Source organism: Balaenoptera borealis, assembly GCF_965194805.1.
Source record: "Balaenoptera borealis genome assembly, chromosome: 2".
In the NCBI taxonomy this organism is placed as follows: Eukaryota; Metazoa; Chordata; class Mammalia; order Artiodactyla; family Balaenopteridae; genus Balaenoptera; species Balaenoptera borealis.
Genome location: NC_138867.1, coordinates 175,859,799 through 175,886,545, shown reverse-complemented (window position 1 = coordinate 175,886,545; position 26,747 = coordinate 175,859,799). Strand labels below are relative to the sequence as shown.

The 26,747-nt window shown below is 48.2% G+C and overlaps 1 protein-coding gene across 8 annotated transcripts in view; it reads left to right on the top strand.

Annotated features, from left to right (window-relative positions):
- CACNA1A (calcium voltage-gated channel subunit alpha1 A) overlaps positions 1–26,747 on the top strand; it is a 338,162-nt gene that overhangs the window by 228,640 nt on the left and 82,775 nt on the right. For 4 of the 8 annotated variants that reach the window (XM_082381539.1, XM_082381543.1, XM_082381545.1 and 1 more), the window contains 13 exons: positions 613–716; positions 1,779–1,894; positions 3,004–3,061; positions 4,318–4,409; positions 12,634–12,843; positions 16,077–16,189; positions 17,439–17,551; positions 17,701–17,832; positions 18,126–18,198; positions 20,024–20,141; positions 20,278–20,345; positions 24,021–24,127; positions 25,824–26,627. In XM_082381539.1, the coding sequence (XP_082237665.1) occupies positions 613–716; positions 1,779–1,894; positions 3,004–3,061; positions 4,318–4,409; positions 12,634–12,843; positions 16,077–16,189; positions 17,439–17,551; positions 17,701–17,832; positions 18,126–18,198; positions 20,024–20,141; positions 20,278–20,345; positions 24,021–24,127; positions 25,824–26,627 (2,108 nt within the window). The remainder of the gene's footprint in view (positions 1–612; positions 717–1,778; positions 1,895–3,003; positions 3,062–4,317; positions 4,410–12,633; positions 12,844–16,076; positions 16,190–17,438; positions 17,552–17,700; positions 17,833–18,125; positions 18,199–20,023; positions 20,142–20,277; positions 20,346–24,020; positions 24,128–25,823; positions 26,628–26,747) is intronic. The other 4 variants (XM_082381542.1, XM_082381540.1, XM_082381541.1 and 1 more) reach the window with 2 other exon arrangements.

Genomic DNA, 26,747 nt, shown 5'->3' with positions numbered 1-26,747 from the left:
TTCTTTCTCTGTTCCTGATTTTCTTCCCCTCCTCTCACTTATTGGCACAGTGTTCTGTTCTCCCAGAGAAGAATGTTCTATTTGTGGACTTCTTCCCCTTGAAAATTGATCTGGGCATTTCTGGGAATTTTTCTGTGGTTGACATTGAGGCTGCAGGCAATAGAGGAGGGAGACACTTAAGGAAAAGGTTCACGGCCCTGCCATCTGGCTTGGTGATTTAACCTGATTATCAGACCCTGCCATCATGACTGTTTGGGGGAGAAGGGAGGGAACTGGGGGTTCATTTCTACATTTCAATGAGCTTTTTTTCCTTCTCCTCCTGGAGTTTGATCTGTGGAGTCCTCCTGAGTTTCATGCTGGTTTCTGGTCCTGTGAGGACTACATGATTAGGAGGGGGCTTTGTCCTTCTAGTGGTACCTCTGGAGTCTCCCCCACTGGTTGATCCTGTGCTCTCTTTCCCTCTCTGGGCTACCAGAGCTCTAGGACTCCACAGGCCAAGGACATTCGAGGACAGAGTCCCAGGAGAACAAGAGCTCCCCCTTCCTTCACCTGTCAGGTCATACCTGAGTCCCACTCAGTGCTCACCTGCTTTCCTTCCTCACCCCCCCATAGAGCAACGATGCCTCAGGGAACACTTGGAACTGGTTGTACTTCATCCCCCTCATCATCATCGGCTCCTTTTTTATGCTGAACCTCGTGCTGGGTGTGCTGTCTGGGTAAGTGTCTGCTACTCCCCCCATCCCACTCCCCCTCACCATCTTTTTCCCAGGAAGAGGCCATCATTCTCCAGGCAGAGAATAGGCCTCTTCTCTTGCTTTGGGTTATTAGACAGTTATCAGCAAGCCATGTACAGGTGCATAAGTTGTGCACTGCTGGAGGCACCCAGTGAAGGGACGCATGGGAGGTGAAATCCAGCCCAGCCTTCACTCACCAAGCTGTGCCGCTGGCACTGAGCTACCTCCACCCAGGGGGCGGGAAGCCTCTTTGTAATTTAGACCTCTCACTTGGAAGGTTTTCTCAAAATTTTCAGGCCCACCACCCAAAACACAAGAAAAGTCTATAGAGCTTTAATTTCTATAATTTACATTTTTTTTAAAGAAACAATTGGTTGGGTTTCCCCCCTCCCGTAGCATACAATCAACCATGCATTTTCGTGACACACATTGTCCCCTACCCCCAAGGTTGTTTTTCTGGCTTAATCATAAGTGAGTTTCATTTTTCTCTCTCATTTTGGTACCTCCATGGTGCCATGATGGACCCCAGCGTCTTCTAGCTTTCCACTCTGACATCCTTATTGGAGGCTTTCAATCTCATGGATGCTTCATGGTCTCAGGATAGCTGCTTCATGCTCACAAGATAGCCATCTCACATTCCAAACAGGAAGAGGAAGAAGGGAAACTGGAAAAGTCCTATATCACAGAAGTGAGGCTGCTGCAGAAATCTTCAGCTCATGTGTCATTAACTTAACTTAAAAGAGGGATGGAACTGTTCTTTAGCCAGGAGTACAGAGAATGAGAATGGGGTATGCAGCCAGCAGTGGTTGGCATGGCATGGTTTATGGTTTTGTTTTTTTTCTCTGACTGGGTGCAGTTGTTGGGAAATGTGGGAAGCTGGCAGAAATACCCACTCCTGTAATGTTCTGATCTTCTCTCAGAAGACCTGATTCCTCTTGTTGAAATGAACTGCCCTCCAGGGATTCTGAATCCCCAAACATACACATACACAGACTCCCTAAAATTTCTAAAAGAGCCAGACCTGACTCTTCTGTGCTTCTTCAGGGAGTTTGCCAAAGAAAGGGAGCGGGTAGAGAACCGGCGGGCTTTTTTGAAGCTGAGGCGGCAGCAACAGATTGAACGAGAACTCAATGGGTACATGGAGTGGATCTCGAAAGCAGGTGAGGCCCTTTCATCCTGGGGCTCAGGAATTGAAATCCCAGGCCATGGAGCACACAGAGGGTCATGCATGCAGTTTGGAGATGGATGAGGGAAGGGTCATGATGGGAGGAGAAAGAGGATCTGCACTGGTAGTTCCAGTTTTTAGCAACAAGAATCCAGCGGGATGAAGCCAGGATATGACATACATAACACTTAAGAGCTTTAAAATCAGACATTGGTTTAGATCCCAACTCTGCCGCCTCCTAGCAATGCACCTCACCTCCCTGTGCCTCAGTTTCCCTGCCTGTTAAACAGAGATAATGATAGTACCTACCTCATAAGGCTGTTTGAGGAGTCTCTAAGGTAATCCCAGCTAAGTCACCTAAGAAGAGCAGTGCCTCACATACAGTAGGTACATGTTTATTTGTTCAGCTATTTAAACACTTACGGGACACCTGCTGTGTGCCAGGCACTGTTCTAGGCACTGAGATTTGGTCTCTGCCTGCAGGATTCTGATAGTCTAGTGATAGAGCAGAAAATAACCAAATACATATAATGTTGGATGTTGCCAAATGCTGAGAGGAAAAATAAAACAGAGTAGGAGGCAGAAAACAGTCGGAGAAGGCAGGGTGATCAGAGAGGGTCTCTCTGAGGAGGTGACCTCTGAGCCGAGACCTGAAGGAAGTGAAAAAGGAAGCCATGTGGATGTCTAGGGGAAGGGCTTTCCAGGCAGAGGGAACAGCAAGTGCAAAGGCCCAGGGGTAGGAGTAGAGTTGAGTCATAGCAAGGAAGCTGTGTGTGGCTGGAGCAGCGTGAGGGGGAGAGTGGGAGAAAAGGAGGACAGGGAGGTGACGGGGGCCAAATCAGGCAAGATCTTATATAGGCTATGGTAAGGAGGTCGGTTTTTATTTTGAAGGAGGTAGGGATGATGTTGGCTTTAGGACCATCGTTGAAGTGGGGCTGGGAGTCAGAAGCAAGTGAGCAGCACATTTCTGGCTGACTGAGTTGTCACTCAGCAAGGGGAGAGTAGAGTGGCCAGGAGGACCCTTCTCCTTCTTGGTCCAAGGGAACCCATCCCCAGGAGAGTCCTCCAGACACTGGAGCTTAACTATGTGCTCTTCCTCTTCAGAAGAGGTGATCCTCGCCGAGGATGAAACCGACGGGGAGCAGAGACATCCCTTTGATGGTAACTGCTCTGAACCTGGCTCCAGGGGTGGGGGTGGGTCCCAGGGGACACAGGAGGAGCCGGGGCTGGGGGAACAGGCTACTCCATTCTGAGGGGGCTTCCAGGGAATGGATGTTCAGGGCCCAGGTGATGCCAAGAACAAGCACAAGATCAGGTCAGGCTCAGGAAGATAAAGGGAATGGTGGGAATCTGCTTCCTCGAGGATTTCAGGACCTTGACACAGGGTTTCCGTTTCTTGCCTGCCCTTTCTGCTTTGACCACGTGCCCAGCTTCTTCTGCTTTGTGCCTCCATTTTCCCCATCTGTCAAATGGGCACGATAATAATCATACCTGCCTTAGTTGATTGTTTATGAGGATAATATTAATTATTGCAAATAGAATGCATAGAACAGTGTCTGGCTCGGGGTCAGCCCCATTTGTGTTCACTAAGTAAAATAAATAATAATAATTTCACCAATGGGAATTCCCTGGCAGTCCAGTGGTTAGGACTTGGTGCTTTCACTGCAGTGGCCCGGGTTCAATCTGTGGTCGGGGAACTAGGATCCCACAAGCCACACAGCACAGCCAAAAATAGAATGAATTAAATTTAAAAAAAATAATTTCACCAAGAATCCAGCTTACTATTAAAGACAGTTGTCTCACATGTTAGAAAGTTGTCTAGACAGAGCAATGACTTTGGATTGAAGAGACCAGGAGTGAGAAGGAAGGAAAGGAGCTGGGGCCCTATCCCAGTGGGTTACAAAATGGATTTTGGGGGGAGGGAAAGAGATTACCCTTGGGGGTGTCTAAATCACTTTATTGGAAGTATATGCCTGCACTCAGTGTCCCCCGGCGAGCTCTTAGGGGTGGAGAACCTAAATACTGAGGAAGGGCTTCCACAGTCCCAGCCCACCTAGCAAGTGTGCTAAAGGTTGAGGGGTGGGCTGTTTTCATAGGAGTCACTACATATCCAATCCTAGGGCTCCTAGAGGGAAAATGACGGCTGAGAGCCCAGACTTAGAGTCAGACTGAACGGGACTTGGTTCTCATCTTTACCCCTTGGGCAAAGTCATGTAACCTCCCTAAGCCTGTGTCTCCACATCTGTGAAACGCGCACGCTCTTACTTTCCATCAAACCAGACCACCACGTGGGTAAAATCCAACAACACATAGAAAGTCCCTGGTAGAGCGCCAGCACCCAAGGACACACTCAGTCGATGTCGTTTTTTGTAGCAAAAAGGGTAACGTCTTTTTCTCTTGCCATGTTTCCATTGTTGGAGCTCTGCGGAGAGCCACCATAAAGAAAAGCAAGACAGACCTGCTCAACCCCGAGGAGGCTGAAGATCAGCTGGCCGATATTGCCTCCGTGGGTAAGTCTTCCCGCCGCCGCCTGGCAGTCGTGTATTACCGATCGCCCTCGAGATGGGAGTGTGAGAGCTTGGGGGACCAGGCTGCCTAGATTTGGGTCTTGATTCTGCTCCTTCCCACCTGTGTGTCCTGGGGCAGATGACATGATTATGAGAATAACAACAGAGCGTGTCTTTTCATATTATTGGGAGGAGAAATAAAACTAAATAGTCTACATATAGGGACTCCCCTGGCAGTCCAGTGGGTAAGACTCCGCGCTTCCACCGCAGGGAGCACAGGTTCCATCCCTGGTCGGGGAACTAAGATCCCACGTGCCGTGTGGCGCAGCCAAAAGAATAAGAATAATAATCCACATTGAGCATTTAGAACAACGTGTGGTAGAGAATAAGGTCCCCATGATATTGGCTAATATTATTATTCATTAATTATTTATGAATAAGATTATTATTGTTCATTAGTTCTCACTGAGGGGCTACATTTATTAGGTGCCCAATTGTGAACAAGACAGAGACCAAATCCCCACCCATGTGGAGCTTGCCGTCCAGTGCAGAAAATAGATATTAAACAGGTCATTACACAAATAAACCTGTCATGATAACAGCACTGCAGAGGAGATGCCCCGCACTCAGCCTGCTCTGGAAGAGTGGAGTGTGGTCAGGGAGGGCTTCTCAGAGGAGGTGACATTGACACTGAGAACTGACGGGTGGGTAGGAGTTCACCATGGCAGTAAGAGCAGAGAGAAGGCTGTGCTCAGGCTGTTGCTGTTGGTTATCTCCAAGGGCAGCGTTTGAGGTGGGAGAGGACATTGACTTCTTTCCTTCTCACCCCTCTTGATTGAGACTGTGTTGCTTTCGATCTTTTCCAAGGAGACCCTACTATCTTTTGAAATGGGTTTTTAAAAATTCCGATTATGAAGGGAATTCCCTGGCAGTCCAGTGGTTAGGACTCTGTGCTTTCACTGCCCAGGGTGTGGGTTCAATCCTTGGTGCAGGAACGAAGATCCTGAAAGCTGCACAAGTACAGCAAAATTAAAATAAAAATAAATAAAAATAAAAATTCCAGTTATGAAGAGTGGGTAGGGGAGCTTCCAGGCAGAGGAAATAAGACAAGACTCTGAGGGGAGAAGGCATTAAGGCTGATGGGGTGTATGGAGCATAGAGGCAAGGATGAGAGATGGAGGGAATTCAAAATATACACGTGTTTCTGGGACTTCCCTGGCGGTCCAGTGGTTAGGACTCGGTGCTTCCACTGCAGGGGGCACGGGTTCGATCTCCGGTCGGGGAACTAAGATCCCACAAGCCTTGAGGCGCGGCCAAAAAAAAAAAAAATCAAAATATACGCGTGTTTCTAATCCCCAGGAACCAACTACTTCATACTCTGCTTTTTTCATTCACCCCTAGTTTATAAGCTTACTGCTGAGTTTCAAAATGATTTCCGTCACTGTCCCACACTCCAGAGGGTGGCTACACTATGATTTGCTCAGCGTGGCTTTATTATATGGTGTTTGAGTTGTTTCCAATTTTTGCCCTTACGAGGAGCACTGCTGGGAACATTTACGTACAATGACTCCCCCCACCCTTTGGGCAGATTTCCTTGGGGATAATTATAGGATCAAAGATATTAACAGGTTTTTAACTCATTATTCACAGAGCCATTCTGAGTTTCAAAAACATTGAACCCATTTATAAACCTGCCAAGTATGCAGACACTCATGGATTCTCCCACACCGGCCATTGCCTATTACCCGTTTAATTTCCTTTCCCAGATAAGTCGGTTTGTAATGATACCTTAAAGCTTGTTTTCATTTACATTTTTAATTTCTAGCCAAAACACTCTTTTCCTCGTAATGATGAACAAGTCCTGTTTCCACTTGTGGATACATCTGTTTCTCTCCTTCCAGCAAATTCAGGAATTGGAATGCTCCATCAATGCTCTGTGAATTTGATCCATTACATCTGTCCCACATCTTTTCCCATTTAGGTTGCTTCCATTTTTCTAATCTGTTTTGTTATATTTTGATAGGCAAATATTTTTTGTCTATACCACATTTATTAAATGTCAGGCACTGAAAAAAACAGGGTACCCAAGATCTCCTCTATGGATAAGATTGGGTACCTGTTCTTAATTAACAGGGAGATATTATTTTTCATCAGTCCTTCTAAAAAAGATGAAAAAGTGATACCACCCAGTGTTGGCAACGATGAGGAGAAATGGGCATAGCCATATGCCTTTGTCAGGAATGTAGGTTGCAGTGTTTCTGATGTATGGTTTGGCATTAGTTAATTATTGATGTTTATATTCTTTGACCTAGAATTTCTGCTTCAAAACATTTCTTCACGTATGCAAAAGATCTATGTACCAACCTCTTCTCAGCAGCACTGTTTCTGGTATTCAAAAAAGTAAAAACCAGAAACCACCCATGTGCCCCCAAATAGGGAGATGGTTAAAGAAATTATAGTATTTATATACAATTGAATACTCTGCTGCCAGGAAAAAGAATGGAGTTGCTATGGCATGGAAAGATGTCTGAAATATATTTTTTGGTGAAAAAAAGCTAGTTGTACAACAAAATGTAAAATGTGTGGTCCTATTTTTAAAACAATATTAAGAAGTGTGAGAGGTACTTAAAGATGTGGAAATTGGAGGGATTGCAAAGGATTTTCACTTTCTCCATGACATGTTCCTGCAATGGATGGATTAGTGACAGGCATTACTTTTGAAATCAGAAAAGTAATTAGGCAAGTTTAAAGTTACTTAAAAGCAACAGAGACTAATTATAAGGAGTCTAAGAGCTATACAAGGCAGGAAGGAATTTGTCTGGTGGAAAAGCAAAGAAAGCTTCGTGAAGGAGGCGTTTTTTAACTGGGCTTCACGTGCAATAGGGAGAGTGTTATAAGTTCACTGGGGTCACCATAATAAAATAGCACAGACTGGGTGACTTATTTTTTTAAAACAGAAACTTACTTTCTCATAGTCCTGGAGGCTGGAAGTCCAAGGTCAAGGTGTTGGCAGGGTTGGTTTCTGGTGTGGCCTTCCTCCTTGGTTCATAGATGGTTGTCTTCCTCTGTGTCTTCACGTGGTCTTTCCTCCATGTGTGTCTGTGTCCTAATCTCCTCTTCTTATAAGGACACCAGTCATAGAGGATTAAGGCCCACCCTAATGATCTCATTTTAATTTAATTACCTCTTGAAAGGCCCTCTCTCCAAATACAGTCACATTCTGAGATCCCGGGGGGCAGGGTGGGGGTTGGTTAGAACTTCAACATATGAATTTGTGGGAGGTTATGGTTCAGCTCCTAACGAGGGGGGAGTGGGGGTGATCCAGGAAGCCATGATAGATTCACAGAGGGTTTGTCTGTGGGAGACCCCGGGGCTCGAATTTGTGGCTGACATAAGAAAACTTGCTACTTGGAGAACCCAGATTCAAGGCTGGCATTTGATAAATGTGTGATAAAAGGAAGACGAGAAACCGAAGTTGAAAGCTGTCACACTGAATAAGTGCCAGCGCTGTCCCACAGCACCTCTGTTAAGAAAGCAGGTGACTTTCAACTTTGTAGATGGGTCCAAAACACAGGCCAGTGGCTTGTTCTCCCAGGACAGGTTTGCTACAGGCAAACCCACCTAAAGCCAGCTCCCTTGCCTGATAGATCAAAAACCCACAGGAAGGGGCCCCTATGCTAGCAGGGGCTTCCTAAACAATCCTGAAAGAGACCTCTGAAATTCCAGGGTTCTGACAAGGAAATGCCTTTACCTTTATTTATTTATGTAAAATAATAATAATAATAATGTGTTTCAAAGTCAGGCAGGAACTGTGTGGCATTTGCCCTCATGTTGTACCCTAGTAAGTGCAGCTTTATGTAACTGATGATCTACTGTGCTGTCAGCTCATTTGATAAACACATTACAAAACAGTTTCATGTAGAAGTTGATCAACTGACTGCTGAAATATGGACCTTGAGTCATTGTTAGGAAAAATTGAGCCATGAATGGAATCTGCCATCACAACACAGGTTCTTTAGGAAAATCAGATTCCATTTAGATGGTTTTAAGGGTAAAAGCTCAGTGTGGGCTGTATTCGTTTGCCAGGGCTGCTGTCACAAAGTACCACGAACTGGGTGGCTTAAAACAACAGAAGTGTATTCTCTCACAGCTCTGGAGGCCAGAAGTCCAAACGGAGATCAAGATGTTGGCAGGGCCTTGCTGCCTCTGAAGACTTTGGGGGAGGATCTGCCCCCACGCTTTTCTCTTAGCTTCTGGTGTTGTCGGCAATCCTGGGCTCTCTTTGGCTTTGTTTCTTTGGTTTTTTTTAACATGTTTTTTTTTTTTTTTTTTTTAAATTTATGGCTGTGTTGGGTCTTCGTTTCTGTGCGAGGGCTTTCTCTAGTTGCGGCAAGTGGGGGCCACTCTTCATCATGGTGCGCGGGCCTCTCATTATCGCGGCCTCTCTTGTTGCGGAGCACAGGCTCCAGATGCGCAGGCTCAGTAGCTGTGGCTCACGGGCCTAGTTGCTCCGCGGCATGTGGGATCTTCCCAGACCAGGGCTCGAACCCGTGTCCCCTGCATTGGCAGGCAGATTCTCAACCACTGCGCCACCAGGGAAGCCCTCTCTTTGGCTTTTACTTGCCTCACTCCAATTTCTGCCTCTGTCATCACATGGTCTTTTCCTGTGTGTCTCCGTGTCTCTTCTCCTCTTATAGGGATACCAGTCATTGGATTTAGGGCTCAGTCTAATCGAGTCTGACCTCATCTTAACTTGATGTCATCTCCAAAGACCCTATTTCCAAATAAAGTCATATTCACGGGTACCAGGGGTTAGGGACATCTCTTTGAAGGGCAGTTCAACCCACAATTTGGGAAACACCTATTTCAATTTACAGTGAATTTGAAGAGCATATAAATTGCCCCAAATCCCAAGATTCAGCCTTGGTGGTGCCATACTGCTGTCCTCACCGTGGAACATTCCTGACTAGGACTGGTCGCCTCTGGCTCTTGATTCCTTGAATGTAGCTGATCTGAACTGAAATGTGCTTCATACTAACACATTAGATTTGGAATACATAGTACCAAAAAAAAAAAAGAGTGTAAAATATTTCTTTAATGTATTTCTCTATCGATTCCACATTGAAATTGATATCTTAGATATATGGGGTTTCATAAAATAGCTTATTAAAATTATTTTTAAAATCTAAGGATTGCCAGCAATTACAGTTCCAGACCACAGAGGAAAAGCATAGACAAGAGTGTATAGAAAAAGGGAGCATGGGTCAGAGTGAGTACGAAATGCAATAAATAGAGGAGACAGTACAGAGCTGGCACACGGCCTGGCGTGCGGTGTTTAGTTAATATTCACTTTCCTCTCCATTCCTGATGAGTGAGATGCCTATTATGGGATGTGTCTCCAGGCCCTGTGATCAGGAAAGACTTCCTCCAGGCGCTGGTATGTGAACAGGTCTTGATTTCAGCTCTTAGGGTTGTAGTAAGAGATTTTAATCTTACCAATAAGCATGATGTGCCAGCATCATGCTAGGGGGTATTAACTCATTGATTTCTCCCAACGGCCCTGTGAGGTGGAAGGCACTGGAGTCCCAGGATGCAAGGTGACTTGTCCGAGGTCATCTGCCCAAGGTCACTCGCCGGTTGGTGATGGAGCTGGGTTTCCATGTGGCTCCAGCAGGAGTTGGGGTAAGGGGCCTCCTGCCTGGTGTGATTGCCAAGCCTTGTGGATGCCTGTGGGTCTGGGCACATCTTTGGGAGCCATAAGGACCAGAAATGTCCCAAGGGGGAAGGGGTGTGAAGATCCACCCTAGGGTTCCCAATGCCCGTGGGGTCAGGCAGGTGATGGACATGAGGGGAGGATCCAGCCACTGGACCTGGCCAACTGCTGCTGGGCAGGAATGTGGTCCCTTCCTCACGGCCACATGTTCCAGGAGTGAGTGCGGCACGGTGGCCGAGAGCACAGGCTCTGAGCTAACTCGACACTTCTTAGCCAGTTACTGGAATCCCCTCAGTCTCTGTTTGCTCAGGGTGTAAAATGGTGTTAATGACGGTCCCTACTTCCTAAGGTTGTGATGAGGAGCTTACTGTGTAAAATGCATCCCCTGCAGTGCCTTCTAAATGTTCAAAAAATGTCAGCTGTTATTTTCATTCATGAGAAGCTGAAATCCATATTTTTATGGAAAATCTCCTAGTTTTTAAATGTAGACCAATCATTTTAACTTTCACAAACCCAGGATGAACCAGTATGGCCCCTGGGGTGCCAACTCACAACCTCTGTTTAGAATTTTGCTAATAGGAAGTGGCATCCTGAGAGATGTTTTCCGTGTCCCGTGCCTGGCTGGTGTGATGACGTTGATGAAGTGCTTGATGGATGAACGTATGAATGAACAAATGAATGAATGGATGGGTGGATGGATGAATGAATGTGTGAATAAATGAATGAAGAAACAAATTGGTGAATTAATGAATGCACTAATGAATGAACAAATGATGAAAGAATGAATGAATGAATGAATGACATACCAATGAGTGAACAAATGAATGAATGCACACTATGAACAAATGAGCACACTAATGAATAAATGAAAGAATGAATGAACCAATGAAGAACAATAAACAAATGAATGCAATGGAAGATTTTCAAGAGGAGGTATTTTAGAAGGTAAAATCAATCTATCCAAAACTGAGCTCTGAACCTCCCCCCCCATCCCTCCCGGGGCTCAGGCCAAAACCCTTGACTTCTCCCTCTCTCTTCCACCCACACTCGGTCCATCAGCAAACGTCGAAATCTACCTTAAACAATGCATCCCAAATCTGCCCACTCTTCTTCCTTCTCAGCCACTATGGAGTGGTGGCCCCATTATCATTTGCCTGGACAAGAGCAGTCACCTCCTCCCTGCTCCTGCCCTTGCCTTCCACTGTCTGTTCCCCCCACAGCAGCCAGGGGACACCTGTGAACCCCAGTCAGGTCACGTCCCTCCTCTGCTCAAACCCTCCATGGCTCCCACCTCACTCAAAACAAAAGCCCAAGTTCTCCCCACAGCCCCCAAGGCCCTTCACAACCTGCCCAGTCTCTTCCCTGCCCTCACCTCTTCCCTTTTCCCACCTGAACCACTCCACTCCAGCCACACTGTTTTCTTTATGCTGTTCCCACAAATATGGCAGGCAGGCACATTCCTGCCTCAGGGCCTTTGCACTTGCTATTTCCTCTGCATAAGGTACCTAAGATACTAAGGTAACTCAGGCCAACCCCTTCACCTTAACCACTTGATTTAATACTGCAGCCTGCCCAGTGGTCCCTCCTGGGGGGTCCCAGTCCCCTTATTTTGCTCTACTTTCTCTTTTTTCCAAAGCACTTTTCACTTTCCATCACACTATTTTTTTTTAATATTTACTTATTTATTTATTTATTTGGCTGTGCCAGGGCTTAGTTGCGGCACGCAGGATCTTTAGTTGTGGCATGTGAACTCTTAGTTGCAGCATGTGGGATCTGGTTCCCTGATCAGGGATCAAAGCCGGGTCCCCTGCATTGGGAGTGTGGAGCCTTAGCCACTGGACCACCAGGGAAGTCCCCCATCACACTATTAACTTACTATTTATTATATTATGTTTGCTCTCTGTCTCCCCCGCTGGAGTATCAGTCCCAGGAGTGCAGGACTCTGTTAACGTGTATCTGGAACACCTGGGACAGAGCCTGGCACAGTAGGTACCTTGTAAATGCTTAGGAGCAAAAATATACATAGGCAGAGGGCACAGCTGGCTCATTCTTTGGTGATTATTTCTAAAGTGAAATGTCCATGGAAAACTAGGATCCTATCCACACCTCCTCCTGGAGGCTTTCCAAGTATGGTCCATGCAGTTCTGCTGCCTGCCTCTACACTGGGAGTCCTGAGCAGAGGCTCCTGCATTATCCCACCCTGTAGCATGACCCCCCAGAGTCATCAGACATGGCCAGGAGAGGAAGATACAGAAAGTTGGCTCCAGCAATGAAGAGCCATCAGCCTCCCCGTTGACATCCTGAGCGCTCATTGGTTATTTCCAATACTATTATTTTCAGGGACATCACCTTCTCATAAGCTCCATCTCTGGAAAGCTAAGGTCATGATGGTTCCCAGGGGCTTCCTTGCTTGGGAGGCTAATGAATTCCCTGGCCACAATCCATGCCTGGGCCATGCATCGGTTAATTTCCTCTGCAGGTACACCTTGACATTCTCCATCCTTTCCCTGGCAGGGTCTCCCTTCGCCCGAGCCAGCATTAAAAGTGCCAAGCTGGAGAACTCAACTTTTTTTCACAAAAAGGAGAGGAGGATGCGTTTCTACATCCGCCGCATGGTCAAAACTCAGGCCTTCTACTGGACTGTGCTCAGTCTGGTAGCCCTCAACACGCTGTGTGTCGCTATCGTTCATTACAACCAGCCCGAGTGGCTCTCCGACTTCCTCTGTGAGTACCTCCTGGCCCCGCCCCCACGGCTCCCTGATCCCTTCCTCACACCCTTTTTCCAGTTCTCTTCCTCTGATGGTATGTGTTCCTTCTTTGGTCCTCACTGACTTTGCCCTTTCATTTGGCCATGTCTACAACTCAACTTGGGGGCTGATGTTGCTGCTGCCACAGTGACAGAACCCAATTTCTTTGGGCCTGAGCTGGAAGCTGTAATTTAGGCCACCAGAGACTTCCATGATCACTTTCTAAGAAAGGCACATAGGGGTGCATTGGAAGAGAGACAGAGAGAGTCAGAGACTGCAAGACAGCCAGATAGAGACAGAAACATACATGTGATTTCTAGGTGCATCTCTGGGAATCAAAAAATTTATGGTTGAGAGATGGGGGCACATTAGAGATAAAAAAGTGACCCGCATGTTGTACCCATTTTCTATGCTCATTTCTGACTCTCTGCTTCTTCCTTTTTCTTTCAAACCTTCTGCTTCTTTCCCCTTTCATCTCCTGTCCTTTTTGACTTCCTTATGTCTGGGATTCATTCCTAGAAGATACCCTCTAACAAGTGTGAAAACATCTTGCTCCCTCAGTAGGTACCAGGATTTCCAAGGCTTTGCCCTTCTGGGCCTATTCCCAGATTTCAGGAATTAATATGAGATAGTATCAAAACTGATGACCAGGTTGGGGGAAAAGAAGCAGTGAAAGGTGGAGAGACCTCTGAGCAGGATTTAAAAAGTAAAGAGCTCTGAGGAATCAACAAGAGTAATGGCTGGACAGTGGGGAAGGCAAGTGGATACCTTGGCTCTGGCTTATGGGCCCCGAGTAAGGGCTCCCCAAAACCTTTTTTCCTGCTGGCTGCCCTCCTCCTACATCTACTGGCTTGTCTGACTTAGGTCTGTAGATTCTCTGCACTTCTGACCTGGTTCAGAATTAACCCAGACAACCGTTGGAGAAGTTGAGTCTTCAGCCTAGAGAGGCCTGGGAGCCTGGTCCAGGTCATTGTCTCCTTGTAACCCTCATTGTTCCCAGTCACGTTGGCTGACCGCCCCCCCCCAGGACACTCCCCAGGGGCCAGTTCTCCTTCCGAGAGCCCTGACCTAGTTCCAACCTTAGTAATTGCATTTAGTCCCCCTGGAGTCACTTATAAATGAGGACTATTTACTTTTTGTCTTAACCTCCTCTCATAGCCTATTTTTAATCTCCCATATTCTCCCCACTAATCACCTTGCTCTATCTGTCCTGGTTCAGGAACAGGGGGTTGGGACTTCCTGCCTGGGGCCTCTGTGTCTGTAAACGTCCTTTAATTATCAATTTCCAGTTGAGAATACTGCAACACAGAGAGGTTAAGCAACTTGCCCAGAGTCACACAGCTAGTTAGTGATGTAGCCAGGATTTGAACCCAGAGTCCAAGCTGTATCTGATGGTACATCCCTGCCCTGATTACCAGGTAACCTGGGGTCTTGATGCCTGCCCTGCCCCTAACTCTCCGTGTGACCTTGGACAAGCTCTTACCATTGTCCATCAATCAAACACATCTTCAATTATAAGGCACTCTTTTATTTTTATTTTATGTGCCACTAAGAAATAAAACAATGCTGCCATCTAAACTAGGACATACCAATTTTAAGATACACCCCAGTTTCGGAGATGTCAAAATGTGAACAAAAATATGTGTCTTGGAATCAGTGAAGTGTAGTCGTTTCTCTGGGTCTCAAATTCCTCTTCTGTACTTGGTGGAAATTGGATTTGATGACCCTGAAAGTTCTTCCAGACCCACTAGTGCTACAGATAAGTAATTCTCTCAGGTCTTGTGCATCACCAGCTATCATATTTCCATGGTAACTGGGGAACAAGCATCTTGGAAACTCTTAAGTTCTCCCAGAGTTTCTTCTGGTGGTTCTTGGAATACACCAGATGTTATGGACAGATTTCCCTTGCTGACATTTTGGTCCCAGGGGCCCTGGAGACCCTAGAGTTTCCCTCAGACACTAGGAGCTCCCTGGAGCCCTAAAACTAAGGGAAAGTTTCAATCAGGAATGAGTGGGAAAGACCTTAACAGTCAGTTCAAACCACCTCTTAAAAGAATGATATAACAGGGAATTCCCTGGTGGTCCAGTGGTTAGGATTCTGTGCTTTCACTGTCGAGGGCCCGGGTTCAGCCCCTGATTGGGGAACTAAGATCCCACAAGCTGCGCGGTACAGCCAAAAAAAAAAGAAAAAGAAAGTAAAATCACAAAGAACTAGAAAAAAATCTTACACCATTAAAAAAAAGAATGATATAACAAATACCCTTGACCTTCAAACAGAGTTAGCTATGTGACCAAAATGGAATTCTTGGAGGTTTGGGTCCTCTGTCTTCCCCTTTCTGTATGCTTTCTTCCCCTCAGAATTCCTCCTTACCTCTCCTTCCCCTCCAGTAGGTGACTACTCATGCCCTTCCTGACCCCTCAACTTCCTACCCCACCAAGAAAGCCATCTCAGAAAAGGGACTGCTATTAAACGTTTCTTTGCTGGAGCAAACAAATAACCATGAGTTACCTCTCCCCAAGGTATTTGCACCATTATGCTTTCTCACCAAAAAACAAAAGGCTTTATCTTGCATCACGACTTTCAGACATCAGCAAGACAGGATTTCCAAGGGATGTGAAGTTCGGAGAAAAGCCATGCCTTAGATTAGTTGCCTGTGGTGCTCCAACTAAGTCCCCAACACAAGGATTACAAATAGAACACTGTCATGATTTCTATTTCTATTATTCCTTTGGAACTCAGACATATAAAAGTGGTTTAGTCATAATTCTTAGATTATGACATGCTGGCATTATGGAACCACTTTATTTTGTTAGTTATCCAATTAGCCAGTTAGCTGTTAGTCAGTTAGTTAATTCATTCATTTGTTCGTTTTAAAAACATAGTAAGATGTATAAAATAAACAACAAGGACCTACTGCATAACATAGGGAACTATTTTCAATATCTTGTAATAACCCATAAGGGAAAAGAATCTGAAAAAGAATATATATAAAACTAAATCACTTTGCTGTATACCTGAAACATTATAAAGCAACTGTACTTCAATTTAAATTTTTTTTAATTAATTAATTAACTTTTTTTAAAAAAAATATAGTAAGCACCCAGGAACCCATCAGCCAGGGTTGCAATTAATAGGAATGTCAGAGCCACCTGGAACCTCCCCCCACAGATCTAACCTCCTCTGTTTTCCCCCCCCCCTCTCCCTTCTAGACTATGCAGAATTCATTTTCTTAGGACTCTTTATGTCCGAAATGTTTATAAAAATGTACGGGCTTGGGACGCGGCCTTACTTCCACTCTTCCTTCAACTGTTTTGATTGTGGGGTAAGTGGTCTGGTTTCTAAGGATTTCAGTTCTCCAGCTCTAGCTTAGAATGGCTGACACCTGGGGACATCCAAAAGACAGAAGTAGGATCACCCCTGGATATGAGAGACTCTGCTGAATGCAAAAGGAACGAAAGGACAATCCCAACTTCAGCAAGGATACAGAGCCCCTAGAACCCTCCTCAACCACTGCTATGGTGAGAGGGGAAGTTTGTGGACTCTTTCTGGAAAGTAGGATTGACCTGGCGATTCCACTGCTAGGGATTCACCCTAGAGAAGCTCACACAGATGCCCAGGAGACACATACAAGAATGTCCTGAGCAGCCGTGCTAGTCCCAGACCAAACGACCCAAATATCCCTCTGCAATAGAGTGGATAAAGTTGTGGCCTAGCCACATAATGGCATTCTCTGCACCAACGAGAGGCAACCAAAAACAGCCACACCCATCATCCACATAATACTGCACAAAAGGAAGCAAGACACTGACAAAACCAGTCTATACAGCATGATTCTGCTGATGAACGTTCAGACGGGTAAAACTAAGCTATATGGATTACGGAGGATCCTTGAATGCTTTAAAAAGGCAAAGACCTCGAAAACATTATGATAAGCGAAAGAAGCCAGACATAAAATAAAAGGTCACATATTACATATTTCCATTTATATGAAATATCCAGAACAGGCAAATCTCCAGTGACAGAAAGTAGATTAGTGATTGCCAGCGGCCGGGAAGAAGGGGATGGAGAGTGGCTGCTAATGGGTCCGGGGTCTTCTTTGGGGGGGTGATGGAAATGTTTCGGAACTAGAGGGGGGTGATGGTTATACAACATGGTGAATGTACTAAAGGCCACTGAATTGTGCAGTATTTTAAGTTAACCATTCTGGTTAATTTTATGTTATGTGAATTCCACCTCAATTTTTTAAATGCAAATGGTTAAAGGAAATGGTTAGCATAAAATTCAAGGTGATGGCTATGTCTAGGGGTCCCTGGAGGCTTTCAGGCTGCTGACGTGTCTTATTTCTCGACATAGGTGGTGGTTTCGTGGGCATTCGCTTTGTAATCATGTGTTTCATGAATTCTTTGTGCTCATCAGCTCTTAATAAGTTAAAAAAGAGAAGGGATGAGAGGCGTCTGAGACCCTCACCCTGATTCTATTTGAGGGTGGGACGTGGATTGGGTTCCTGCAAGGTTCAGACCCAGGGCACGTTTGCAAGGAGCCTGGACATAAGACCGGGTCCTCTGTTCTAGGTCATCATCGGGAGCATCTTTGAGGTCATCTGGGCCGTCATAAAACCCGGCACATCCTTTGGAATCAGTGTGTTACGAGCCCTCAGGTTATTGCGTATTTTCAAAGTCACAAAGTAAGTCTTTGGGGTTGCCTGGTATCCCGATGGGAATGGGGACGGGGGCCAGGGTGGGGCCACCTCCACCATGTTGGGAAGGTGGGCTTAGCTGCTGCCACCCTGGCCCAGCCTGACCCCCACCCCCCACCCCTGGCCTCTGTTGGCAGGTACTGGGCATCTCTCAGGAACCTGGTCGTGTCTCTTCTCAACTCCATGAAATCCATCATCAGCCTGTTGTTCCTCCTTTTCCTCTTCATCGTCGTCTTTGCCCTTCTGGGAATGCAGCTCTTTGGTGGCCAGTAAGTGCTCGGCAGATCCTCTGACTTCTGCTTCCCTGGGGTCCAGCCCGGGGCCTCCCACCCCCAGGCACCTCGCTCAGTGCCTCCAGAGACCCAGGCCCACCTGCATCACACAGTCTGCCCTCCTCGTGGCCTGGGTGCCCAGTGCACTCACCCAGATGGGTGGGGCCCCGGGTACCACGCAGGGTGTCCTTTTAGGGGACGGAGATACTGCCCTGGAAACAAGATACTGAGCCAAGCCCTCAGAACACCTGAGGTGGGACCCACGTGAAATGTCTGTGTCCTCTCTGCAGGTTTAATTTCGATGAAGGGACTCCTCCTACCAACTTCGACACCTTTCCAGCAGCAATAATGACGGTATTTCAGGTACAACCTTCACCCAGCCCCATGAATGCAGGGCCGTACAGGGAAGCACCAGAGTTCGTCAGGAGGCAGAGGGAGCGGGGAACGTGGGCAGGAGCGTTTATTGTGGTTTCCACAGGAAGAAATGGGCAAGGCACGTTAAGCAGGCTTAGGATTGGCTAGTTTAAATAATTTCAGCAGGCTCTGGAGCTGTCCTGAGTTGTCTGGTACCTGACCCTGGGCTGATTCTGGCAGGAGAAGGTTGGCCCTGATTGTAAGAGCCCAATAGTGGAGATGGTTGGGAGTGTGGGCTCTGGATTGGTTGGTTTGCATTTGAAAAGCACATTCACAGGCAAGTTGGTTACTATCTCTAAGAATTAGCTAGTCTTGACTCCCTCCAGGGTCAACAAGGCCTCCCACATGTGTCAAAGCATCAGAATATAGAAAATAATAGACATGGATAATACACCATCCTCCCCCAGATTGGAAGACACCCCAATCCCATATTCCAAGGCAAACAGATTGACCCTGGGTGGTCTCCCCAAACCAACTTCTGTACCCAGGTAGGCACATGCCCTGAGGTTTGGAACTGGCCTAGCTGGGACTTCCAGAGCCTTTCCATGTGGGGTCTGTCTCTTTAGGGGACAGAGAGTTTATGGAAAATGTGACTTCACTCCTCTCTTCTCCTGGGGGAGAGGTAATTTCTAAATGAGACCCCTAGACAGGGGCTTGGAAAGGGAAACCATCCATGAAGTTCTGAGCCCTCACATAAATGATTATTAATATTAGTAATCGCCATCCATATATCTTCAGCACAAGAGTTCTTGCCCAAGAAGGAGTCTGTCCCCCAAGGTCACCTAGAAGTATCTGAAAACATTTTGGGTTGTCACAACTGAGGGTGTGGGGGGATGTTACTGGCATCTAATGGGTAGAGGCCAAGGATACCGGTCAACACCCTACATTGCACAGGACGGGAGGAAGTCCCAAATGTCAGTAGTACCAAGGCTAAAAAACCCTGCATTAACAGATTAATGTTTTGGGAGTTCTTTCACATTTACTTTATCCTCATGGAAATAAAACAAAGGAGGGAAGTTGGATATTTTTTAACAACTTTGTGGATGCTACATACATATCCCTTTAGCCCTTCCCATACGCATCTGCACACCTTCTATTTGCCAGCACCTGTGTCCCTTTACCTGAGGCTTCCTCTGGTCACCAGTACCACCACCATCACCACCCCCAGACACAGCAGTCCAGAAGTACCAGTGAATATACGGCAAGAGAAATTTATTTCTCACAGTTCTGGAGGCTGTGGAGGTCCACAATCAGGGTGCATGCAGGGTTGGTTCCTGGTGAGGACTCTCTTCCTGGCTTGCAGACGGCAGCCTTCTCACTTCACTCTCACGTGGCAGGGAGAGAGAGAGAGAGACCAAGTTCTCTGGTGTCTTTTCTTATAAAGGCACTAATCCCCTCTTGAGGGCCCCACTGTCATGTCTTCATCTAATCCTAATTCCCTCCCGTCTCCAAATACCATCACACAAGGGTTTAGAACTTCAACGTATGAATTTAGGGAGTACAACTCAGCCTATAGCAAAACCCCCTTATCACATCAGGGAAGATGGAGTTACAGAAACATTGTGACTCCTGCAGGGTCACTTTTTCCTAGAACAGGCTGAGAGCCCCTCAATGCAGGGACAGCCCTTTCCTCTTGCAAACAGATGAGACCTTCCCCACCCAGAGACAAGGGCCGAGGAGAGGCCCACACGGCAGGTTCCGGCTCCACAGCTGCATCTCCGAGGGGCCCAAGGTTGAGAGGGGGTTGGCTGTGTGTTTCTCCCTCCCCTTTCAGATCCTGACGGGCGAAGACTGGAATGAGGTCATGTACGACGGCATCAAGTCTCAGGGGGGTGTGCAGGGCGGCATGGTGTTCTCCATCTACTTCATCGTGCTGACGCTCTTTGGGAACTGTATCCTCTGTGTGGGGAAACGGGGACGTGCCCGGGCCTCAGGGAGAGCAGATTGGGGGGCACAAGGTGGGGGATTCAGGAGTCCCAGATATCAAGGTCCAAGTGGCGATGCTTTCCCTGACTCCCACGTTTGCAGACACCCTCCTGAACGTGTTCTTGGCCATCGCAGTGGATAATTTGGCCAACGCCCAGGAGCTCACCAAGGTGGAGTTGGTGGGAGAATGTTGCTGTGGCAAAGTTACCACCTGCTCATGGCAGATCAGGACCGTGCCAGGTGGGGGTAGGGGCTAGGGTCAGAGCTTTTGCCCTGGATGCACTGTACCAGGGGAGAAAGTGCCTCCTCCCCCACCCCCAAAATAGACTGTCCATAATCAAGTGGATTCTACAGCAAAGGAGGGGGGCTAAGGCAGCAGGGTTTCTACAGGAAACAGATGGCAAACTCCACCAGAGTGCCCATTTACAAGGAGTGGGCAGTGTCAAGGGACTTCCAAGGAATGCGGCAGCCTCTAGGATAGCAGGCACTGTCACCACCCTAAACCCAAAAGGAGGGGACAGATGGAGAATAACCCAGACAAGGTCCTGAGGCCCAGTGTGTGTGTCCCTGTGAGCTTGGGAGCTGGCTGGATTTCATCACTGAGTGGTAGCAGTAAAGAATTATATGTGCTCATGGTTCCAGGCATTGCTGTTTTCTCCCTTTTGCAGAAGGGGGAACTGAGGCTCAGAACAGCAAAATCACTGGCCCCAGATGGGATGATAATACCCGCTACTATTTAGAGCATCATGCTATACATGTCAGGCGCTCAGCACCGTTCTTGACACACAGGAAGTGCTCAATAAAAGGAGCCTTTGTAAGTCACTTGGCATGAGCAGTCACCTGGACCTAGAGCTCACATTTTACAGAGCTGGTAAAGGGAAGGCTAGGATTCGAACCCAGACTTGGCAAGTTCCAGAACCTAAGTTGTCTACCCACACACCCTGCCAGCTTTCATTTGAGTCCCAGCTGAGCAGGTAATGATAAAAATAAAAATAACAACAACCAAGGAAAATGTGATTGCCCCTCTTGTATGCCAGACACCAGAAAGCATAAGAGGTAGGGAGTTACTGTTATGCTCATTTCACAGATGGGAAAACTGGGGCCCGGAGAGGTTGTGACCTCACCACATATCTAGGAACTGAAAGAGCAGAGGTGTGACCCCCTCAAAGAACAGAAAAGAGAGAAGAGTACAGGAAATGAGATCAGAAGGGAATTGGGGGGATGGGTGGTGAGAACCATCCATGTGAGGAGAAGTCCAGTTTTCATTCATGGTCAGTGATATTGGATTATCTGGACAAAACCTGGTGCCAGATGCCCCGTAGGGCAGCCTTGGACTCCCTGGGACTCAGGTCCACCTCAGCTAGTCATAGAGGAGGCAATATTGCTTTCAGTAACACAGCTCACACCCCTGGGATAGCCCACAAGCAGAGCAGCTGGGAACGGTTGTACAGGTTGTGCGCTGCACGAAGGAAGCTGGGCACCTTTTTGCAATTTGAGGGGAGGGTGTCAGGAACAAAGGCATCTTAGGAGCTAGCGGTCGTCTGACCTAAGCCTTTCGCCAGCAGCCTCATCACATTAAAAGAACGTGTGCAGAATCATTCAGCCTAGGAGGTCCAGGCCTGGGACCTGCCTCAGCTTCACAGCCCCATCCCCAGTGCCTCGAGGTGTTCAGGCCATGTTCAGGGAACTGAACTGAACTGAGCAGACTTTGCCAACCCTCCATCTGCCAGCCTTGGCAGGAGGGAGAGAGTCTTTCCTGGGCCCAGCTCTGACTGGGGGAAACGGAAGTCTCCACCACCCCAAGCACACAGCCACAGTCCTGGCCACCATGGAGCTGGCTGGCGTCAGTGCTTCAGGGGCTGTTCCAGCCATGATCTCATCCAGGTTCCAAGACCTCATCCTCAAGGGCCATCATGGGGGAGGAGATACCTCAGGAGGGTGGGAGAAGGGGAAGGAGAAAGCTCATCTCCTGTGACGTGTCTTCCAGACCCTCATTCTTTCCTTCATTTATGCCACAAGCATTTCTCAGGCATTTAATATGTGGCAGGGACCCCACTAAACGCCTTATGTGGTTGGGGTTTTTTTAAATTTTTTTATTGAAGTATAGTTGATTTATAATGTTGTATTCGTTTCTGGTGTACAGCAAAGTGATTCAGTTATACATATATATAATTCTTTTTCGTATTTTTTCCATTATAATTTATTACAAGATATTGACTATAGTTCCCTGTGCTATACAGTAGGACCTTATTGTTTATGTTTTATATATAGTAGTAATAGGTTTTCATCTCAGTTAACCCTCACAGAAAACCTAGGAGGCAAATTCTCTGATCCCTATTTTACAGATTTTGTCATTCATTGAAAAGCATTTGGGAATTCCCTGGTGGTCCAGTGGTTAGGACTCGGCACTTCCGCTGCCAGGGCCCTGGGTTCGGTCCCTGGTCACGGAACTAAGATCCCACAAGCCACAGCGCGGCCAAAAATAAATTAATCAATTAAAATTGAAATTAAAAAGGAAAAGCCTTTATTGAGCATCTACTGTGAACGGGGTCTAGGAGCCAGGGACATGGCAGGGAACAAAACAGACAAATCCCTGCCCTCGTTGATATTCTAGGGGGAGAGATAGATGAGAAAGAAACTTGTCAGATGGTGATAAGTGCTAAAGAGAAAAATGAAGTGGGGAAAGTCGAGGAGAGTTGAAATTTTAGATGAAGATTGTGAGGCACAGAGAAGTTAAGAGACTCGTCCAAGGTAAGCAGAAAGTGAAGGAGCTGAGATTTGAATCCAGATGGGTCCAGAACTTGTGCTTCTAACCACATGCAACGTTGGTTAAACTTGAGCGTGTTTCAGACTCAACTGGGAGCTTATTGAAAATGCAGATTCCAGGGCCCAGCCCAGGTTCTTCAGGAGACCTGGGAATCTGCATTTGCAGTGTTTCTTAGGCAGGTGGTCCAGGGACTCAGCTCTGAGAAATGCTGGGTGTGATGCCAGGAGGAGGGGAGGCTTTGGGAGAGCAGGGTGGCCAGCGGGGTCCCACCCCTGTGTTGTCACTGACAGAGAGTGTCCTGATCTGACCATTTCTGAGGTGGTAAGGTTGCTTCTTGCCCCAGACAGCTCAGCACAGTGGGAGAGGTGCCCTGCCACCGCATGACCTTTTTTATCGGCGGGTTCATCTCTGGCCATTTCTTTCTTGTTGCTTTTTCTTTGCTTTTTCTTTGTTGGCTTTTCTGTTTTACGAATGAGGCCCTGCATGAAGGCTGAAGAAGGATTTAAAGCCCCAAAACGTCTTTTTCTGTGTGTATTTTTAAAACATCTTCCCCCATCCTCCTCCTCTCTGAACCTAACTGGCTGAGAATATAAGTTCCTCTCCTGATTCCCCTTCTGGAGGCTGTTGGCAGTGCATGGGATGGGCTGTGGGATGCCAGATTTTTCTGCACGTGGGGGCTTGTCAGTGTTCTTTAAAAGTCTTGGTTCAGAGAGCTTAAATGGCCCAGGAAGTAGAGTGAGAGGAAAATCTTTGCATTAATTTCCAGCTCATTGAGACAGGGTACAGAAAAATTTCCATTGTGGGAAGGGAAGGGAGTCTTTCTCCTTTTCTTCTGACTGTGTGTTAAAATAGGGTTAATAATGAGCTAGCTATTGAGCCTGTACATAAAGGGGATAGCAGTATACTCAACTGACGGGCGTCCTTTCCAATCACTGGGCCTCGGCTCTGTTTGGCTGACACCCAGGCCACACCTGTTTGTAAATATCTGAAATGCTGCCCCTGGTTAACAATAGGGTCAGAGGTGAGGCCCCAAGGCCCAGTTCATGTTTTGTGAACAGGGATCACATGTGACTTTTAGGATGAACAAGAAGAAGAAGAGGCAGCCAACCAGAAACTCGCCCTCCAGAAAGCCAAGGAGGTGGCAGAAGTGAGCCCTCTGTCTGCAGCCAACATGTCCATAGCTGTGTAAGTGCCCCCAACTCTGGTATGCTCTCCGGGCTCCTCACCCTCTGCACCCTCCCAGTCAAGGATTTGGGGGGCAGGGAGCAGTCCCTGACTGGGTTGAGCTTTAGGAAGAGGTGCTTCTGCCCTCCCACCCACTTCCACTCAAGAAATAATTAATAAGCAGGTACTATGTGCCAGGCACTGTTCTAGCTGCTGGGAATACAGCGTTAACAAGAGGTTGAGGTTTATAGGGAGGGCTAGGGGTGGTGAGAGTTATGATTTTAAGTAAAGTTGTCAGGGAAGGTCTCACTGAGAAGGTGACAAAGCCTGAAGAAGGTGAGGGAGGAGCTCTGTGGGGGTCTGAGTGAAGAGCATCGCAGGCAATGGGAACAGCGTGTACGAAGGCCCTAAGGCAGGAACGTGCCTGGTGTGTTTAGGGAACACGAAGGAGGCCAGTGTGACTGAAGTAGAGTGAGTGAGGGGGGCGAGTGGGGGGAGGTGAGGGCAGAGAGGTGATGAGTAGATCAGGCAGGGCCTTGTGGGCTGTAGGGAGGACTTAGAATTTTGCTCTGAGCCAGGTGGGAGACATGGAGGGTTCTTGAGCTGAGGAGGGATAGGGAGGGACTCAGGTGCTCACAGGTACCCTTTGACTGCTATCAGGGAAGCAAGGGCAGGAGCCAGGAGACCAGGTTGGAGAAGACTGCATTGTTCCCTGCAAAAGAGATAGTGGGGGCTGGATCAGGGTGGTGACTGAACAGGTCATGGATGTAGCTGAATTCTAGACAGATCATGAAGGCAGAGTGGACAGAATTTGCTGGTGGACCAGAGGTGTTAAGGTGGTAAAGAGTTAATTAAGGTGTCTTGATGAAAGATTCGTTAACACAGATATTCTGAATTGCACCTTTGTTGGGTAGTCCTGGGATTTTGCGTACTGTGGGGCGGTGCATAATGGGACAATGGGGAGGGGGCTTTCTTTCTCAAAGTGCAAGGAGATGGCTGTGGAAGGGGAGCCCAGGAAAGTACATGCTCAGGCAGGCAAGCCTATAGAAGTTGATGGTCTGTATAAAACTATCAATACACATAGAACTCCTGGAAAAATCTGTGTGCTCCAGGCAGGGCTTCAGCCCAGCCAGCACTCCCAGCCATGACCCCACTGGTGTTTTGCACCAGTGGATAGATAGGTACTGTCCCAAGACTCCCAAGCGCTCATGTCAGCGCTTCCAGAACCTGCCCCAGGTCAGTGTCCATTATGATTGGCTGTCTCAGAGGTTAAAATATTCTGAACATCAGGACAGCCCCCAGAGGCCATGTGCTAAAATTTGAAGAGGAATAGAGAGGTCAGTGGGGACATACACCTGGGCTGAGACCCCCATTAGACCGAAATGCCCAGCCAGGCCAGGATACCTTACTGGAACAAGACGCCCATCTGGGCCAAGACGCCTGTAAGGACGAGACATCCGGCCAGGTTGAGTTTTCCACACAGGTTGAAACACCTAGTTAGGCAGGGATACCCAGCCAGGCCGTGATACCCACCTTGACAGAGATGCCCACTTTGGTCAAGATGCCCATCTGGGCCAAGGTACCCACCTGGGCGGAAATGCCCACCTGGGGCAAGACACCCACCAGGGTGGAGATGCCCACCTGGGCTGAGACGCCTGTTCGCCCGAGAGGTCCATGCAGGCCACAGTGCCCTAACCCCTGCGCCCTTCCGTTGCAGGAAGGAACAACAGAAGAACCAGAAGCCCGCCAAGTCCGTGTGGGAGCAGCGGACAAGCGAGATGCGGAAGCAGAACCTGCTGGCCAGCCGGGAGGCGCTGTACAACGAGATGGACCCGGACGAGCGCTGGAAGGCCTCCTACGCCCGGCACCTGCGGCCCGACATGAAGACCCACCTGGACCGGCCGCTGGTGGTCGATCCCCAGGAGAACCGCAACAACAACACCAATAAGAGCCGGGCGGCCGAGCCCACGGTGGACCAGCGCCTCGGGCAGCAGCGAGCCGAGGACTTCCTGAGAAAACAGGCCCGCTACCACGACCGGGCCCGGGACCCTTGCGGCTCCGTGGGCCCGGACACCCGGAGGCCCTGGGCGGGCAGCCAGGAGGCCGAGCTGAGCCGGGAGGGGCCTTACGGCCGCGAGTCGGACCACCACGCCCGGGAGGGCGGCCTGGAGCAGCCGGGGTTCTGGGAGGGCGAGGCGGAGCGGGGCAAAGTCTGCGACCCGCACCGGAGGCACGCCCACCGGCAGGGGTGCAGCCGGGAAAGCCGCAGCGGGTCCCCGCGCACGGGGGCCGACGGGGAGCCCCGCAGGCACCGGGCGCACCGCAGGCCGGGCGACGAGGGCCCAGAGGACAAGGCCGATCGGAGGTCCCGGCACCGCGAGGGCAGCCGGCCGGCCCGGGGCGGCGAAGGCGAGGGCCCAGACGGCGCCGAGCGGAGGAGGCGGCACCGGCTTGGCCCTCCGCCCGCCTACGACGGGGACGCACGCAGGGAGGACAAGGAGCGCAGGCACCGGAGGAGGAAGTAAGTGGAAGCGATGACCATAGTAGAAATGATAAGATGAGGCAAAGTGGCACCTGCTGGATACCTGGTACTCTCCTGAGCCACTCATTTAAGCTTCTTGACAGCCCCCTCGTCATGGCC